Below are 17,953 nucleotides of genomic sequence, written 5' to 3'. Positions count from 1 at the left end.
TTTCTGAAACTTCGCTTATATCTCTGGTGTTTTTTTCATGAGTCGCGTCTCTTTAGCTTGACCTGCAGGTCCCCTTAAATGTGTTGCACTCACACGTAAAAAGTGACAGAATCAGTTGTTTGAAGATACCTTGAGATGGAACCTGAAACCATGCCCATTTCACACCTCCTCATATCTGCATTGTCAGATTATCTACAACATAGCAGAAGTAGTTAAGAGAACAGTCCCTAGCCTCTAATTTCTTCTTTGGAGCACAGCTTTTAGATCGTGTCAAACGATAACACTTTGAAGTACGGTGTGGCCTTTCATGAACCTGCTACTAGAGGCACCAACACTAGACTGGCTAGCTGATCTGCTGCTCATCAGTAACTACGCCATCTAGTGTATGAACCAAAATAGATGCAGTAATATGTGACATACTACTTGTGTAATAAATCGATACTACAATACTCATATAGCATTCTTTAAATAACTTGCTCTTTTACAAATAGTTTCCAAGTATTACAACCACAACCACCACAGTCAGGTCCTAACCTGGCCACTTACCCATTACATCACTACATGTCATGACATTAGTCATGTGCTAACTTCCTCTGGCAGTGGAGGTGGTAATCTGTCCATTGCGTAGCACCAGTTTTAATATATAAAAAACTGATTTATATGTTTTAAATTAATCCATATGGTATTTTTTTTTAGGAATTTGCAGTTAAATTTTGATCTACTACGGATATTTCTGTTCTAAGGAAGTAGAGTAGTAGTCTGCAGTTTGGCTTTTTGTCCAGGCCTTTTAGTTTACTGCCAAGTTCATTGATGCTTTTGTCCTTGATAAAACAGATTATCATTTCTACCAATGATTACAGCTGGCAGACTTTAAAATGCTGATTGAGATTGAAAATGCTATTCAATAATTGTTATTTTATTAAAGTTTAACTGTAAAGTTTTTTGACATTACTTCATTGTATCGTGATCCCTAGTTTGAGCTTAGCTCTTGGTATAGTAGTGCTACGTTAACTCACATTTTATCATCTTTAAATTCACAAACTTTAGTTTTAACGATTCGTTTCTGTTTTCATCAGAACCATGTGGAACCCAGCGAACATTAACGACCAGACGGGACAAGTGACTGCCAGGATGGAGACTACTCCATCTTTGGGAAGTGCGAGCATCTCCATCTCCCAGCAGCAGGCACCCAAGAAATTTGCCCCTGTGGTCGCACCCAAGCCCAAGTTCAACCCTTATAAACAGATGGGAGACCCCACCCACTCTGACTCTGCAGGTAACAACACAAGAGAAACTACTAAATCACTAATATCAAGCAATGTAAGGTAAAAACCATTATACTGTCACTTTAGACACAGATTTGATGGACTTCTTCTACATGTCTAAGAGTTAATGCAAAGCCCTCATTGCACGGCGCCCAGCTCCAGTTCTAGCACGACACCAGCTCTGCTCCCCGTCAGAATTCAAAGTGTTACGTAGTTTTCGCAGGTGATGGTACCTGACAGATGTAAGGGGTGCAGAGTGCAAATGACAGACACCGTTCAAAGTCGAGTCAAAATGATTTAACATCAGTTAATTTATGCTTTAAGGTCAGTCTTCACTTGCTGAAGTTTATCACGCAATCTGTGTCTCAACGTCACTTCAATTATCTCTGTTACTGCAGGATCTCCTACATTACTCATATCCGACTTTACTGACATCAAACAAACTAAAGTTGCACTCTCCAGTTCATGTTCCACTTCAGCTTAAATTATTTCCTTTTCTCAACCATGAACACTGCATCTTTCCCTCATGAACAAGTGAACTTGAGTAGCAGTGTCATTGTATTGATTGTGAGTAGTCCTTCAGTCTACAGCAGGCTGATTTTAAATCAGCACAAAACCCCCCAAACTTTAAGTGTCTGTGTTCACTTTAAAACAGCTACTGAACCAAATCTCATTATGATTAATATGTAACACATTTGTTTAAGGAAAACACACCCTCACTCTCTTGTTATTTGCCAGATAGCAGATCATTTAAATATTGGTTTCCATAGTTAGAGTATAATATATTTTCATGGTCCTAAAAACTCATTGATAAAAGACGTGACTCCTGCCAGCAGATTAATGTACCGGTATGTAAATCTTGACCCAACTTCAACAAAGCTTTTATACCACCTGTAAAACAAAAAGGAGCAGTTCATAATATAAAATAAAAGAGCGGAGGGTAGAACACTGAAACACAACACGGTAATATTGATCATCCACCTGAACATCGAAGTGTAATTCTAGTTTTTGTGTTTTTTACTTTTGTTTCTGTCAGTTTGAAAAACATTGAATTGCCAAGTTGTGTGCTGACTGAAAGTGAATTCTTGTCTTGTCATAAAGCTGCGGCTATCACAGTACATATCAACCGACAGCATGTGGCTGTGTGTATTTACGTAGCAGCTCAAACTCTGACTAATATAACAACTCAACAGGAACTGCAGTAATTTGTTATTGGCCTGTAGTCTCTCTCCCCCTTCTTCTTCTTTTTTTTTTTTTTAACCTCTGTACATTTATCAATTACAGCCATAAAGCCTTTAGATGAAGTTTGGCTTCATGCATACACTCACATCTTTTGCACTGACTTTCTATTCAGTCATGCTAAACCCTAAAATTAGCTTCATGATCAGTCTGAGCACACCTCTGAAAAGTTTCACACAAGCGCTGCTCACAGAAACAACCACTGATGGTGTTCAGACGGGCGTCTTTGTGGGAGGTTTGCACAATCATTTGGTGGTATCTTGCAAGGCCTGTGTGTCGGAGAGACACTGGTGTGTGTGGTCCTCTTGTGTGGAGAGCTCTCATGTCAGGGTAATGATTCAAATGCACGATTTTAAAACAGCAAAACAAAAGATTTAAAAAGACAACACGTGGTGAATTTAAGATATCTCTTTAGCCCTGGCCCTCACTAACTTACATTATTAAAGTTCCACATGTTAATTGTGACAGACGCCTCGCTGAATGCCTAATTTCTAATAAAGTGTAAGTGCTGTGGTTTGCAGTCATGTGTGAGTTCGGGAAGCCTTGTGCTGTCTGCTCTTTCCGGCCTCTTGGGAGCTGATGTTTGTTTGTGTGAAAAAGCTTCTCGTGGTAAGAGTTAAAACGTGCAATAAACACCTTCACTAATAGACTATTAAAGACTATGATTTGTGTAACATATTTAATTAGTGTTTTCCTCCTTTGCAATAAGTCTGGCATTATTTAGGTTTCCATTTCAGGTGAGAGATGATTTAAAGTTAGTTACTAATGTCGGGAAACACTGAGGCTGGAGGCTGTGTTCTACAGAGCATGTCTGTGTCTGTTTTACATGACACGGATGTGACTCCACAGTGCCGGTGACAACTGCATTTATAATCATCTTAGATGTCTGAGATGAGAAAGAGGCTCATATTATAAGATCTAATGTTTAGTTGCCTTTTGAAAAGAAACGTGCACACGACTTCTTGACTCGAAGGAACACAATAAAAGGATGATTTATGCAAATGAAGAGCCCTCACTCTGTCTCTACTGTTAAAAGTAATATGAGAATATGTCGTTTGAATTCTTCTGCGGTCATTGGTGAGGAATAAAACTTAAAGTGCACACTGTATTTTACAGGCCTTGATGCTTCGCTTTCATTTTTCCATATGCTCGTAGTGACTATAGCAATTTACATTTTGCACGATATGATTCATATGTCTTTAATCTCTATTATCATTGTTATTTTATTTAATAATTTCATAACCATTACTAGTGAGTGCCCACTTCATCTTCTTGGTCACCAAGTTGTTATACAGGAAAAGTAGAACGTGACTCTCGTATCTCTCTCACCTCCACATCTGGTATACGTGTTGTAATGTGAACATTATCTAAACCTCCACCCTCAAAACCCCCCAGAGAACCCTAGATTTCCAAAAACAGGGGAAACGGTTATGAAATTCAGCAAGCAGTGAGCACACTGTCGGGTTGAAAACACTGCTGTCTGTAGGGGTTTGTGGTTTGAGTTGTGGACCTGTCTGGTACTCCAGATGTTCTTAGACGGCTCGTGTTTGCACTCTGCCCGTCACATAGAACAGAAGAGGAAAAAAAAACAGCAACGCTAGTGCTGGTGAAGTTTAAGCTGTCCTGAATCATATGTGTTTCAGAGGCTCCCAGTTTGGACTTTGCTGGTGACTATAATTTTCTTTTTGCTTCAATAAAAATACGTGTTTTAAATCTGAGTCGATAAATTATTGCGACAGACTAAGACAAAGCACAGGAGTATTTAATTAAACAAAATTTGAGTATCACACCTAGAAGAAACAAACAAACCAGCCCTGGATATCTGAGTATTTATCTCAGATTTTTAACAAATTAAAAAAATTGCATTCCCAGCTGATGATTTGTGGAATAATTAAAGCCTTGTAATTCCAAAAAGTCATTTTACCACAAAATATTTAATCCAGTCTTATTTTCCACAATTAATCATTGTCTGTGTATTAAGAGGATTAATGAAAGAATATAAAGAGGATGGGGATACATTTGTTGTAATGTAGAATTTTTATGAATTCAGTCATTTCTGAGTTACATTTTTAAAATCTCATGACCTCAGTGAGACCAGCAGAGAGAAAAAAAAGTTAATCCCACTTTTTATGTCCCGTCTCTTACACTGTTCAAATTGACTTTGGCAGCCATTACATAAGATCCAGTTAAGGTGAAATATACTGTCGATTAAAATATGGAGGACACACTAATTAATTGCAGTTGTCCTATAGGCTGCAAAAAAAGTAGTAGTGGCCACAGCACTATCACGGGTGACTGGTTGTTGTCAACATTTTCAACATGCAAATATGTAAAGCCATCGGCAGACATCTCCACTTGTCAAAGGATAAGACGTCTTTATGAACAGATTATCTGGGTCCTTCTGTATTTATTTATTTAATATCTTTTATATCAAATGTGGGGACTGTCTGATGTAAAATTGAGGATTAGCATAAAAATTAGGGACGAGTCAATTTGGCACGGCGCCCTCGCTGTCCCCTTTTGTTTAGCAGAGGCCAGCATCGGGGCTGGAATGAGCAGTCTGAGGCCGCGTTCGCTGCGAGGACAAAGAAGCCGGTGCAGACGGGGGCGGTGAACAGTCAGCGAGGTCTGCCGTCAGATTAAAGCCCCAGCAGGAGGAAGTGAAAGACATATAGGTCTCAGACGGTGACCCTTCACTCCAAATTCCTTACAACAGATCAGACTTTAGGGTTTAAGTTGATCTGATATGGAACAGGGTCTGTCATGATTGCTTCATGAAGAGCGGTCCAGTTCTTTAATGCAGGTTCTCTGCTGCAACATCTGAACTTGAAGATGTTTTTCTGTGTTTTTGCAAGAATTTTTAAAGGTGCACTGATGTGAACATTATGTGATTAGAATCAGGAGCAGCTCTGCAACACACAGCAGGAGAGATGGACAAAGTATCCTGAATAACTGTACAAGGTAATGCAATCTAGTGCAATAGCTCTGCAATAAATACTACATTTCTAAAGCATATTATATTTGGTTTTGTTTAAAGTATTGACAACAGTGTGTCATTTACTGTTCGCTGTTAAGCTTTAGAAAATAGTTTAAAAAAAAAAAGAAATGTTATTTGCAGATGGAGGATGTAACAGGTGCTGGTAACAGGCTGGAATCCTCTTGTTTTAGCTTAGTTTCTACCACGACTCATAGAAACATATCCTATAAAATGTTTTTGCACACATGCTATTGGATTTTTGTGCAGCACAAATGACAAAAACTGCAGTTCCTCAAACATCCACTTGAGTCAGTCTCCATAAGACCCCATGTTAAAATGTCCAACTTCACAGCAGAAATAAACATGTTTAAAGCCTGGTACAAAAAACAGTTTTGGTCTCTATAGCTAATTTCCCCGTTCATGACAACTGTACTGAGTCTGAATATTTATAAAACTCACTTGTTCAAACTATAATAAAGCTTAATGTTATGCATAAATAGCAGCGTGGCCACTTAAATTGGCAGGTAGGTGCCGTTACAGCTGGCTTGTTTGAGCAACCAGGCTTCATTTAACTTGCCTCAGGTCCAATGATGAGCCATGTCACGTATATGCTGTTCATTCTTTATACTGATGGTGACAACAACATGGTCTGGTGACTAGATATAATCAGTGCTCTCTGGGACTTCTCTGTTTCAGTTTAAATGTGGCACGAGAGAAGAGTGTTAAACGTGAGGTCAAATTCCCGAAAGTGTAGGCTCAGTTTCTGTTGACTCCAGCCAGAAGGTTTTCACTGATGTGTTTCGTTTTATATAATATGATTTTAATAAAAACATGCACACCTCTTAAGCTCTGGCTTATTGTTTAATTTACAGTATATAGTATTTAAACAGCTTCTTCATGTCTGTTTAGAATGATCTTAGTCAGGCGGGGATTTTTTAAAGTCTAAAGTGTGTGAGCAAATTGTGTCTGCTGCCAAAATAAAATGATTCACACTGGAATGAGTCATTATTATCAGCTTCATTCAGAATATTATAATGTTAAGTGATTCAAATATATAACTGAAAGTATTTTGAATCAGATTTTTTTTTTTTATTCAAACAATGCACGTACACTGAAGTCATGCCATGACACATGGTGTTTCGTCTCATCGCTTTGTCTCATTATGAGGGTTAATAAGTTTTTGTAGCGAGATAATCATAGTGAAAGTTCCAAACATCCTGAGAAGTGCTGTTTTTCATCAAACTTTTCACACTAGGTTACCAGAAACGCGCTAATTGTTTGCTCAGAGCGGTTCAAAAGTGTCGAACATGTGCATAACCTGTTTTTTTTTTTTATTCCTGCCTGCTTGACTGGCCAGAGGCAAACTGACTACCGGTTGTTATGTCAGAGTCCCTCATGGGTGTCACCAGGAGAATTTACAGGAAATCCACCAATGAGTGTGTCAGTGTCCCCATAGAAACCACAGGCTCACGCTCTGAGCGTATACAAAGGACACTTTTATCTAACTAGAACACATACCTCAACTACTTGTTGTACTTTATCTGCAGTGTAAAGTCTGTATTAGCGTGTGGCTCTTCATCTTTGCTACAAAGTTCATGTTGTTTTTTTGGGGTTTCGTGATGTTTTTTATAGCCCTGAACTTTTTTTTTTGTCTACACTGTATAACATCTCATTTGTTATTAGTTCTCTCGTGCAGCCAAAAACGAAACTTTTCACTTCTCTAAATGTTTATGTACTTATAGTGAGTGGCATTGTGAAAATGTTTCTCTCCATATCCGGTCTGTTCTTTCAAAGTGGTGTCATACATATTCAAAGGAAGTCTGAATGCTGAGTAAGATTTCAAGAACGAATTCACGCATGTGAGAAAAGTGGCCATAAGGTGATGTTGGACACATTGTCATACAAACTGTATGATAAATTATATATATGTAAAATAGCTTAACCTGGAAAACAACTACAACATGGTCCAGTCAAGTAGCTCAGCACGTCTACTCACAATGCTGGCGCTCCAGTGTCGGTCAACAGCTGCAGTGGTAATGTCTGACTCTTTGTCCATCGTCACTTATATTTCCATCACAAAAAGTAGAGAGGGCTCAGATTTTAACTTTAAATTCTTTGTTATTTTTATGTTATAAACATATTCGTACTCCCTCGTGGACAAACTACAGATTCAGATGTTTGCTAAGATATGATCGACTTTAATGATGCCCCACCAAGGAAAAGTACATAGAAAAAATAAAGTTCTAAACACTATATACATCTTTCAGATATATAACAATATATGAGATAAGTCAGCATTGGATGATATCTCTAATATACTCAAAACTTTACATAATCACATTAGGTCATTAGCAGCTCTATGATCTTTTAATCTGTTTGATAACAGTTAACAAGTCAGAGAAAAAGTTCTCTGTCAGAGAGATAAATGAAGAGACAATAAATGACACTAAGTATCCATTAAATGGTAATTATGTTTAAATGTCACCATTTACACTGTGGAAGTCATGTCATGTTAAACATCATAAAAGCCGTGTGATATAAGTTGATGCATGGCCTGTTACGTCACACACTGAATAAGTGGCTTTCCGTTTACAGTGGGGTTTTGCTTGGAAAGGTTTCACGTTATGAAACTGGCTGAGTTCACACAGCAGCGACATTTGACTGGCTTCATTTACTCTCTCTCCAGTTTGTTTAGAAGAAATGACAGCGAACGCTGCTTTCTCTGCCTTTGATGAATCACACTTTTACTCATCAGTAGACCTTACTAACATCGCATTTTCAGGCACTAATTATAATTTCAGCCCGTTTATTGTTTCAACTATTAATATATAAAAAAAAGGGCCAACACCTTTTCACAGTATTTGTTTCTCTGCTTTCATACAAAAACATAATCCGTCTATTGTTCCTCATCTGAGTTTTCTCTCCCCCCTCTCATGGGAATTTCCTTTAGAGTAGCAGAAGCCAGTTTTTGTCTGCTCCTTTACACTTAAAACAAGTATATCTCCAAAGACCTCAAATCCCTCCCTCTCTAAACCAAATGAAGTCATAAATCACTCTTCTATACATATCATGCTAATTAAGTGCAGGGCTCAGCTTCTCTTCTCCAGCGGAAAGATGGAATAAAATGGGTCCATAATTATGTCAAAACAATGTGCTCTCAACCTCTGCCACAGCACATTTGGAAGGGGTATGTGGAGATAAAGCATGTGGACTGACACCCAGGACTTAAAACACTTTTTCTTTTTTGTCTGGAAGGGATTATGGATTTTTGAATAAAGGGAAGACACTCATTTCTTTTTTTTAATACAGATGACTTCAGGTTTGTGCAAAAATAAAAGAATGAACAATTTAGGGGTCATGTAGTGTAGATTTTTTTATTTTTTTTTTTTCAGCTAAACAGTCCGACACTTTGAAGCAGGTAGAGCTGTCAGGTGCAACAGAAGCAGCAGCTGAGAACTGAAGCCAATGCAGAAGAAAGAAAACTGCAGTTCCTCAAACGTCCACTTGAGGCTGGCTACAGAATTGAGTCAGTCTCCATAGGCCCCATGTTAAAATGTCCAATAAATAAACATGTTTACAGCCTGGTACAAAAAACAGTTTTGGTCTCTATAGTTAATTTCATCGTTCATGACAACTGAACTGAGGATGAATTTTTATAGAACTCACCTGTTCAAATTATATCAATTCTTAAAGTTATGCATAATTAACAGAGTGACTGCTTTAATTGACAGGTGGGTGCCGTTACAGATGGCTTGTTTGAGCACTTCGGCGCCTTTTTGGCCCGTCTTAAGTCCGCCAATGATCCATGTCTGCAGATTTTTTAAATAATTTGGGAGGCTGCAGAGGCAGGACTGTGAACATGGCGGGAGCCAGATCCACATATTTTGAGCTTAAAAACAACCGTATAGAAACCTTTGGCTGACATCACGCATACGCTGTCCGTGGTGTCTCCCTCTCCCTTATTTTGGCTCATTGCAGCACGTGTTAATGTGAACAGACACCAACAACTCAAGCTTTCAGCAATAAATTAAGCTCATATGGTGGGAGATAATTTATGTTCTCTGCACTCAAACACACATTTTTTTTTTATAGTGATTGGACAAAACTCCCCCGATGTTTCTTCATTTTATCTCTTCTGCTGTCGCTTGTGCAAACAGTGTCCTTCCATTTCCACTGAAATAGTGGATACATTATGTGAAAATACAGTTGTGCTAGGCTCTGTCCTAAGTCCTTAAGGACCAGATGGCCGACGCTAACATACGTGTAACTCTACCAATAGTGTACATATGTAAATCTGTAAACATATGCTCAACCTCCAGCCCCCACAGAACGCACTAATCTGTACCACAGAGCAGAACTACTTAAAAAAGACTCATTTGCAAACTGCAAAGGTTTTTTTTGTTCCCACAGATTCTTCACTGTTGTTTCTATTTACACAGAAGATATGCAAGTACGAGACTATCACAGCTGCCAATCATTAGTCATATACAGTACTTGAAGTGTTTATAAATGTACCACTTACTTGAAAAAAAAACAAAGTTTAATATTAGTCCCAGTGTCACAGCAGGATCCCTCTCCATCCTTTTATCTTCCCCCTAACAATACTCCGGTTCCCGATAACCAATTACACCTCTTATGGCCTCTCAAATAACTTTAATCACTGATTAGGATTCCTTGTTCACAGAAAAGCTACTTAAAAGTAATTGCTCAATAAAGAGAGGGGAAGTTGTCGTATTAAGTAAATCTTCCTGCTGCTTCTCCCATTAGTGCTCACTTGGAGCTTTCAACTCCCTATTGTCACAAATGGAGCCAGCTTCATTCACGGCACAGAAGCTGTTCTCACACTGCTTTAAAGCCTGGCAGCATAAGCGCCATGCAGACCTGCCGAACATAAAGTGCTTAACAGCTCAAACCCGTGTTGATTTTTAGAAATGGCAGACATCAACATCGTCATCAACAGATGGGACGAAGTTTCTGCGGACGACAGCGGAGATCCAGGATTTTTTTTTTTTCTTGAGGTGGTGCCGTTGGCTTGGTCGTATTTTTCGGTAAACACAGCTGCCTGCGTGTTTGTCGTCCTCCTCAAGATATCATTTATCATTTTGTCACTATTATTATTATGTGTTTATAATGTATGTCTGTGTTATCATTATGTTTCGAGAGAAGGGTTTGACCTTTGATGGACAGTTTAGAAATCTTCCGGTGAAAGATAGAGAAGTGAGAAAAATGTATTAAAAGTAAATGTGTTTTTTCAGTATGGAGATATTCTTTTTCTATTTTTACCCATTTCATAACAACCATGTTTTAGGAAGTTCTGGTTATTTCTTGCTTTAACATGGAACATATTGAACGAAAAAAATAGGAAATAAGTTTCCTGCCTGCTCGCTTGATACTCGATACTTTACCCTTCAACTCTTTTTAACTGTTGAAGATCCGTCCACTGTCCAGATCTTGTTTCTAAAAAAAAGTTCCTTGAATAGTTTCTGGGGTCATGTAGGGCCACTTGACACCAAACCTGCAGTGTGCTGTTATTTAGGTAGCTTAGTTTTACTGCAGTACATTCAGTTAACGTGGGGGCGACATTTCCAAGTGGCATCGTTGTTTGTGACAAAGACCAAATTGCTCTCGGTTTTTCTCAGAGCACACCATCAACATCACAAGAAAGACGCATGTTCACTAAAGAGTTCAACTGAAATGTTACATTGAATTTGGGAAAAGGGAAAAACTGTAGTTACTCAAAATGTACACAAACAAGTTACTACGGCAGGGGAGGGCGCCACGGTAACGGGATGAGTAATGCATGGCGTTAAGAAAACATTAAGAAAAAGCATGAGTTTCTTTATTAATTTCATAGGGACTTGGTTTGGGAACTGGAGGGTGGCCGGTTTAAGTCCAGCAGACTTGGATTGGTAGCTGGAAAGGTGCAGAGGTGGAGATGTACGTTTGGGTGACCAAATACACCTCTTGTCGTTGGTTTCACGTTATATTTTTTGTGGATCAGCAGTAGTCAACAGGCAAAGAAGTGTTGCATTGAGAAAGGACAAAAATTTAAATTGCTCCCAATATATCTTCTTTGCAAATATTTTATGAGGAAGGAAATACATTCAACATGTTTGTCTGACCTCAAGGACATGCACAGAACATTATGGTGAGAAATATTGAGCGAAAAACTCCACGGGGCGTCTTTACTTTTTTTATTTATATATTTGCTGTGTGATAATTGTTCAGCCACAGCTATTTAAATGTCTGCATATATCAAATGTGTGTTGAAAGGGCATGTTAACTACTTTTTGGTTTCATCAAATTTGAGTCCCTGCGGCTCTGTAGAGGCACGTTCCATACACTTTTTAAAAAATGCTACAGCTGAAGATCTGCGATGGATTTTCCTCTGATTGAAGAATGTTAATTAAGAAGAAAGGCTATAATATTAAATGCCACTCAATTGAAAAGGTGTCCATTAAACAGAGTACAAACACTAGTAGTGATTATGTTAGCACATTAACACATTTCAACCCTACATAACTGGCAACATGGACAGATACTACAAGAATAAGGTCAAATGAGAACATAACCAGAAATATCCTTTCAGTTAAGATGTTTAATGACTCCTGTTCCGGCTCCACGTCTTCCTTTCCACCGCTGCACATACAGAACTCGAAGACCTTTTCAATAAAACATGCATCTCTGAAACATTTACAACTCTTATGTTTCCTGAAACGATAAATCCAAAACATCTTTGATGTTCGAGAGAGACGTACATGAAACTTAATGTTTTAATTCTCTAAGTTACAAGTGACTTTTACTCTGGCAAAAAGGATCCGTGCTGGAGCGAGAGAGAGGAGGGAAGGGAGGGGAAGGGGGCAGAGCCTTGTTGTCGAGCAGCATATTTTATTTTCTTTCCCAGAGGTTTAGAGGAGCTGTTACACTCTGGAGTTTTAGCGGAGGTCACAAGGTTATTATATAAACAATTCACATGGAGGCCCTCAAACACCCAGAGGGAATGTTTAATGCAATGCTCACAATTTCTGAAATGTTATAATGCTCAAGACGCAGACATGTGTCCAAATTTAACCATGCTGCATTATCTTTTCTTTCTTTCTTTCTTTCCTGACTGTTTTGTCGAGGCGAGTGCAAACCACGCTTAATTAATTTGGTCAGCTGCCTTGGATAAACTACATTGATGACATCAATTAGATTCTAATGAAAACAGATAAAAGCCATGAAAAAAGCAAATGGAATTTCTGAACAGGACTCATCAAAGTCTTAGCATTGGAACAAATTCCCATTACGTCTCATAAAAGCCTTTAATTTGCAAAGCTCATGTCTGGTTTGGTACTTAGAAGTACATGGTCAAATGATGCGGTCTTAAGTCGTGTGCCAAGAGAAGCCAAATCAGAATTTAATTTGGCACGTAACTCCTTATCCTGTCTGAAACATGTGGTTGGATGCAATCCTTTGGATTAGCGTGGACTTTAGAACTACAAATTTGGCTTGTTTCTCCCCTCCTCTGGCAGAACAAACACCTAGTCCAACAACATTTACATTTCCAATCTCGTGACGTGCTCACTCGAGATTAGTCCTTCTTAGTTAACCAAACTGTTTCAATAATGTGTCAATCCGTTGACATGGGATGACAAGGCTCCGTTTCTTTGTCTCTTTTGTAATAACCTCTTTTGATTTTATACTTCGAGAGAAATTATGATGAATAATCCAAACCCCTCAGCATTTTGTACAGATTTTAAGACATAATTCTTTTTCTTGATTTGTTTTAACACACCAAACTGCAAATATCTGCACAATTCAAACACGCACACACTTTTCCATGTGTATTTTGGGCAAAATTTCATGTTTTGGGTTTTTTTTTTTTTTTAATGGATGGACGTGGTTGCACAAGGATGTGTGTGCACGTTCTTCACGTGCCCGTGTGCAGGAGCTCTGGCAGATCCATTCATATGTTTTAAACACAGAAACCTCAGCAACTTTACCGTGTAATCTACTTTTAAGGAGAGCATCATGAGAACTGTTGTGTAGCTTACATGAACCACTCTTTCTCAACTGCACCACCTCTGTCAAACTAGTTTTTCAATATCTATTTTAACTATCGTGTTAATTTAGCGGTGCCGTGTTTGTTCTGTGAGAACTGTGACAGTTTGAATGTAAGAAAAAAGGGGAAGTATTTAATGAGCCGTTTTTGTTTCTCTTGTGTGTGTGTGTGTGTTCATCCCAGCAGACTACCCTCCCCCTCCGCCACCTGCGGAAGATTCAACTGGTTTCCCTCCATCCTCTGGTTCCTTCCCTCCTCCACCGATGAACTCGTACGATTTTCAGGTGAGAGAGAAGTGTTGCTGCGTATTTAAATTTTCTTGGTCGTCAGTAACTCTCTGAAAGTCAGCGCAAAAGCAAGGCGAAGAAAGCCCAAAGCTCTACACCGAGTTCATGTTCACCAAGTCCAGCAGAAACTGTCTGTTCATTTGAGTTGTAGCCAGCTGCAGAGACGTCTCCAGCTCCAGATGCTGCCTGGAGTCAGCCACCCCAACTCTTCAGTTCTGACAGCAATAGATGCACGGACAGGATAGAAGGCTGACACCTATTGGTGGAGCCTGGTCACTTGTCTTCGCTTTGCTGGTCTTAATGTCCACAGGCATTTGTCCCTCCTGGGATATCTGGCCTGGACTCTCAGCACTTGACCTCTGCTGCGAAATCCACCAAGTGCTTCACATTCCTTTGTTAAATGTAAGCAGGGGAAAAGAAATCCTCCTCAAGCCCCTCATTTGATCTGACCAGTTCTCCATCCAAAATGAATGCTTTCTTTGTAAGTTTGGAGACAGAATGTTACATCCTTTAAATAAGTTGTGCAATGTGTGTAAATTCACTGCTCTTCCCACACAAAGTTTATACACAGACAGTACGAGACTGCATCCTGTGGATTAGCCAGTGTTTGTCCGTTCATGTGGTGTTATGACCTCAATGCAAACTGTGGGCGCTCTCATTCTTGTACATTACTTTAAAAGGCGCTGAGCGACGACAGTTACACTTCTCAATTTCGTGGTTTTGTTTAACCAAAGGGGGAGTTTGGCCGAATCATTCAACAGAGCTGCTTTTCCTCAAACGCATTTAGGATTGGCTGAGCGTAGAGACAGTGACACGCGAGCGGATAAGGCATCAACAAAATGTAGTTCTCGTATTAGAAACCTGGGAGTCAGTTTTCAGCAGATACCCAAACTTCCACACAAATCCTTTTTCTTATTGTTCGTTCTATATATAATTTGAATTTGTTTTATAATACGTGGGTGTGAAATCTGCAGAACTGTGTGAGATCATTCTTCTGTGTTAAAGGTAACATTCGTGTAAGGCTCGTGTTTCATGAAATCGTACCGTTACATTTTTATAACAACTGACAAAAAAAACAGAACAAGATCATTGTTTTGGTATTTCATATTCAACCTGGCTACTCAGAGTTATCAGTAATATGTATGGTTAGCATTTAAAATCTTATTGACCAATGAAAAGCTGCCGTGTTAGATCATGTATGGATAGATAGAAGGATAGCTTTGAATTTTGAATAAAAAGACCACAAGCTGAACTGAACTGAGTCAGACCCTCAATGTGCTCTGTATAAACACGTAGGACAGCCTTGACATTGATGTGATGTGTGTGTATATATGTATGTGTATGTGTATATGATATGTAATAAGCAGATCTGATAACGGAGATAATCCTTATCACTCCTTCTTTCCCTGTTTACCGCTGCCACAGCAGTCCTTTTCTCTCAGCAGTCAGTAGAAGTCAATGATATTTGAGGTCTGAAATTACACAAGAAATTTAGTGCTTAATTAGTTTTAAACTGCTTTACTGATATAAGATATAAAACATCTTTCTATATATTCTTCTCCTATCATATTGGCTGCATAATCACGCTGGCCATGCAACCTAATTCCTTAATACACCACTGGTATCTTAATTATGTGTCCTGTAGCCAGAGCAGAACTCTTTAATCGTAGGCGCCGTTCAGAAAAAAGGGATAGATATCAATCAAAACATCGTCGTATCTTACTCTCTGTGCCTCAGTAAAGAAATTACACACACAGAAAATGAATAAATCAGTGGTATTTCCTTAGAAGAAGGCAGAGATATTCTCTTGTCTTCATCACCCTGGCTGAGAGAGATGTCTGGTTTATGACGCGTTAATGCCGAAACCTTTAGCAGGAGAGAGAAAGGGGAGGAAAAAAGGAAACACAGTTAGTTCTCATCATGGCTGTTGCTCACATTATGAAGCCCTACACTGCAAATTCCAACCCATCACAAAGACTTCCCTTTCATCCTCCTCGTTATCACCGTTAAACAAGTTTGCCTGTTTTTCTTTTGTTGATTTGAGACAAGCCATTAGTGTTTTGCTTTGTTTACCCCCTGCTCATGATTGCCTTAGATGTTTTTAAGCAGCAGCTCTGCTCCAAATGGAGGCAAACCCTGCCTGTAATAGATTGTGACAGGTAATCCAAACACATAACATTAGAATAAGAAGCAGTCACTGATCCAGCCAACTCAAAAAGCCCCCGCAGGCAATTGCAAGAAGTCTTCTTGCAGTTGCAGCATAGTACAGAAGACTAAAAATATATCTGTCATTCCATGGAGAAAATCCCGGGAATATTGTAGAAAGCCGAGTGTCACTAATGGTCAAATCATTTTAACTACTTTCCGGATTTTTGTGCAACAGTTTTGTTTTTCTTTTCCGAGATATGTTGTCTTTAAAAACAAAACACACAAAAAAAAAAAAAAAACGTTGCAGTTGTGTTTTCTCTGAGGTGAAACTGACAAAAAAAAATGCAGATGAATAAATCACCGAGGTTTCAGTCTGCTGGATCCTGTTGCTGACGCTTTCAGGCTTCCTCCGATAATAAACTAGTTAAATAGAAATTGCAACATTTCTTATCATCTTTTATAGAGCGCACGTTTCAAATATGGGATACGGAAGAAAAAAAAACTGACTTTAATTTTTTTTTTTTAAATGTACCTTTTTGTTTGAAATGTTGCTGGATGGGATTGTGATGAATAATGCATGAAGAATGAGGTACTGTAAATCCAACTGCGCTGAAAAGCATGGGGTGAATAGTGCACCACCTTTATGAAAGTTCTCTCTCAGACAATACATTGCTTCTTTATTTCTCACCGCATTTCTCTCAGAGAGAAGTCTCTGCTATTGATGTGTGGCTTTCAAAAGGATTGTCTAAGGTCAAGGTTAAACATGAACTCAGAAACTAAAAATGCAAAGTGTAAGGAGGGTGAAAAAAAAAATGTTAGAGAATATCTCCGAATTACTCTTCATTAACGATTATCTGTCCTTAACTTTAGAGTGCATTACGGGCTGTTTTGGTTAAGTTCACTCATTGTGCTGCACGTATATGTGATGTTTGGTCACAGATTAAAGGACCAGAGAAGACCCTGGAGGAGAGGCGCTCCAGTCTGGATGCTGAGATCGACTCCCTCACCAGTATCCTGGCAGACCTGGAGAGCAGCTCGCCCTACAAGCCACGGAGCACACAAGTATGATCCCAACACAACTTCACACCTGTGTATACTAACATACTGACTAAGTACATTTACTCAACTACTTTATTCTGAAGTACATTTGCTACCACTTCATAGTTTTTAGAGGTAAATGTAGTTTTTCATCTGAATCTGTAGTTTCTGGTCATATTTTAAATCAAAAGTCCAATTTTACACATTGAGGTCAGTTCACTCATCATTAGGAGTCTGTGAAAACAGTTCTACATCATATCAAGACATTGTCTTCTACGGCTTTAGAGTGATCTTCCTGAAGTCTGATTAAAAAAAACTATGCATCACAAGCAGGGTGAAACAATCAGGAAATAACTTTATCAATGCTGTTACTTACTCGGGTCTAAAAGTTAGCATAGTAACATTTTTATTTCTTACATACAGAAACTGTCAATAAGTCTATAAATTATAATATATTGTACTGCTTGTGACCCTTAAAAAAAGAGTGTCTAGCTGTGGCTACTTGTCATATTTCAAATGTTAGCAGCAACAATATCAAAATATTTACCAGAGAAAAAAAGATGAAAATTAAAAAACTTTTCCATAGTTTGGGGCTAAACTACCTAACAGAATGGTTAAAACCAGTTCCAGCAGCTACAACAGTAAAATTAGACAGTAAAAAATAATATATGCATCAGCATTACAAACCTTAAGTACATTTTCCTGATAATACTGATGTACTTTTACTTATGTAGGTCCTTGTAAGATTTAGTTGTAAATAAGGGACCTTCTTAGATCACTGCTAAAATATTTAGGAATATGATGCACTGTTCCCTTAAAAGCTACTGCTGGATGAATGATGCAGAATTATGAAATAATTATAGTTTTAGTGTTTTTTTTTTCTTTAGACGAATTAAACCAGACGATAAACTGTAACAAATTAGCATATGCTGCATCCTTTAAAAAATGTTTTGCA

The 17,953-nt window shown here is 38.5% G+C and overlaps 1 protein-coding gene across 6 annotated transcripts in view; it reads left to right on the top strand.

Annotated features, from left to right (window-relative positions):
- lpp (LIM domain containing preferred translocation partner in lipoma) overlaps nt 1-17,953 on the top strand; it is a 142,864-nt gene that overhangs the window by 52,411 nt on the left and 72,500 nt on the right. For 5 of the 6 annotated variants that reach the window (XM_019275358.2, XM_019275354.2, XM_019275356.2 and 2 more), the window contains 3 exons: nt 1,077-1,276; nt 13,709-13,809; nt 16,900-17,022. In XM_019275358.2, coding sequence (XP_019130903.1) covers nt 1,081-1,276; nt 13,709-13,809; nt 16,900-17,022 — 420 coding nt within the window. In that variant the 5' untranslated portion in view covers nt 1,077-1,080. The remainder of the gene's footprint in view (nt 1-1,076; nt 1,277-13,708; nt 13,810-16,899; nt 17,023-17,953) is intronic. The other variant, XM_019275360.2, reaches the window with a different exon arrangement.

The sequence above is a fragment of the Larimichthys crocea genome, chromosome XVII (assembly GCF_000972845.2).
Source record: "Larimichthys crocea isolate SSNF chromosome XVII, L_crocea_2.0, whole genome shotgun sequence".
NCBI classification, from domain to species: domain Eukaryota; kingdom Metazoa; phylum Chordata; class Actinopteri; family Sciaenidae; genus Larimichthys; species Larimichthys crocea.
Note: the sequence above shows the minus strand (reverse complement) of the source record. Positions and strands in the feature narration are given on the sequence as shown.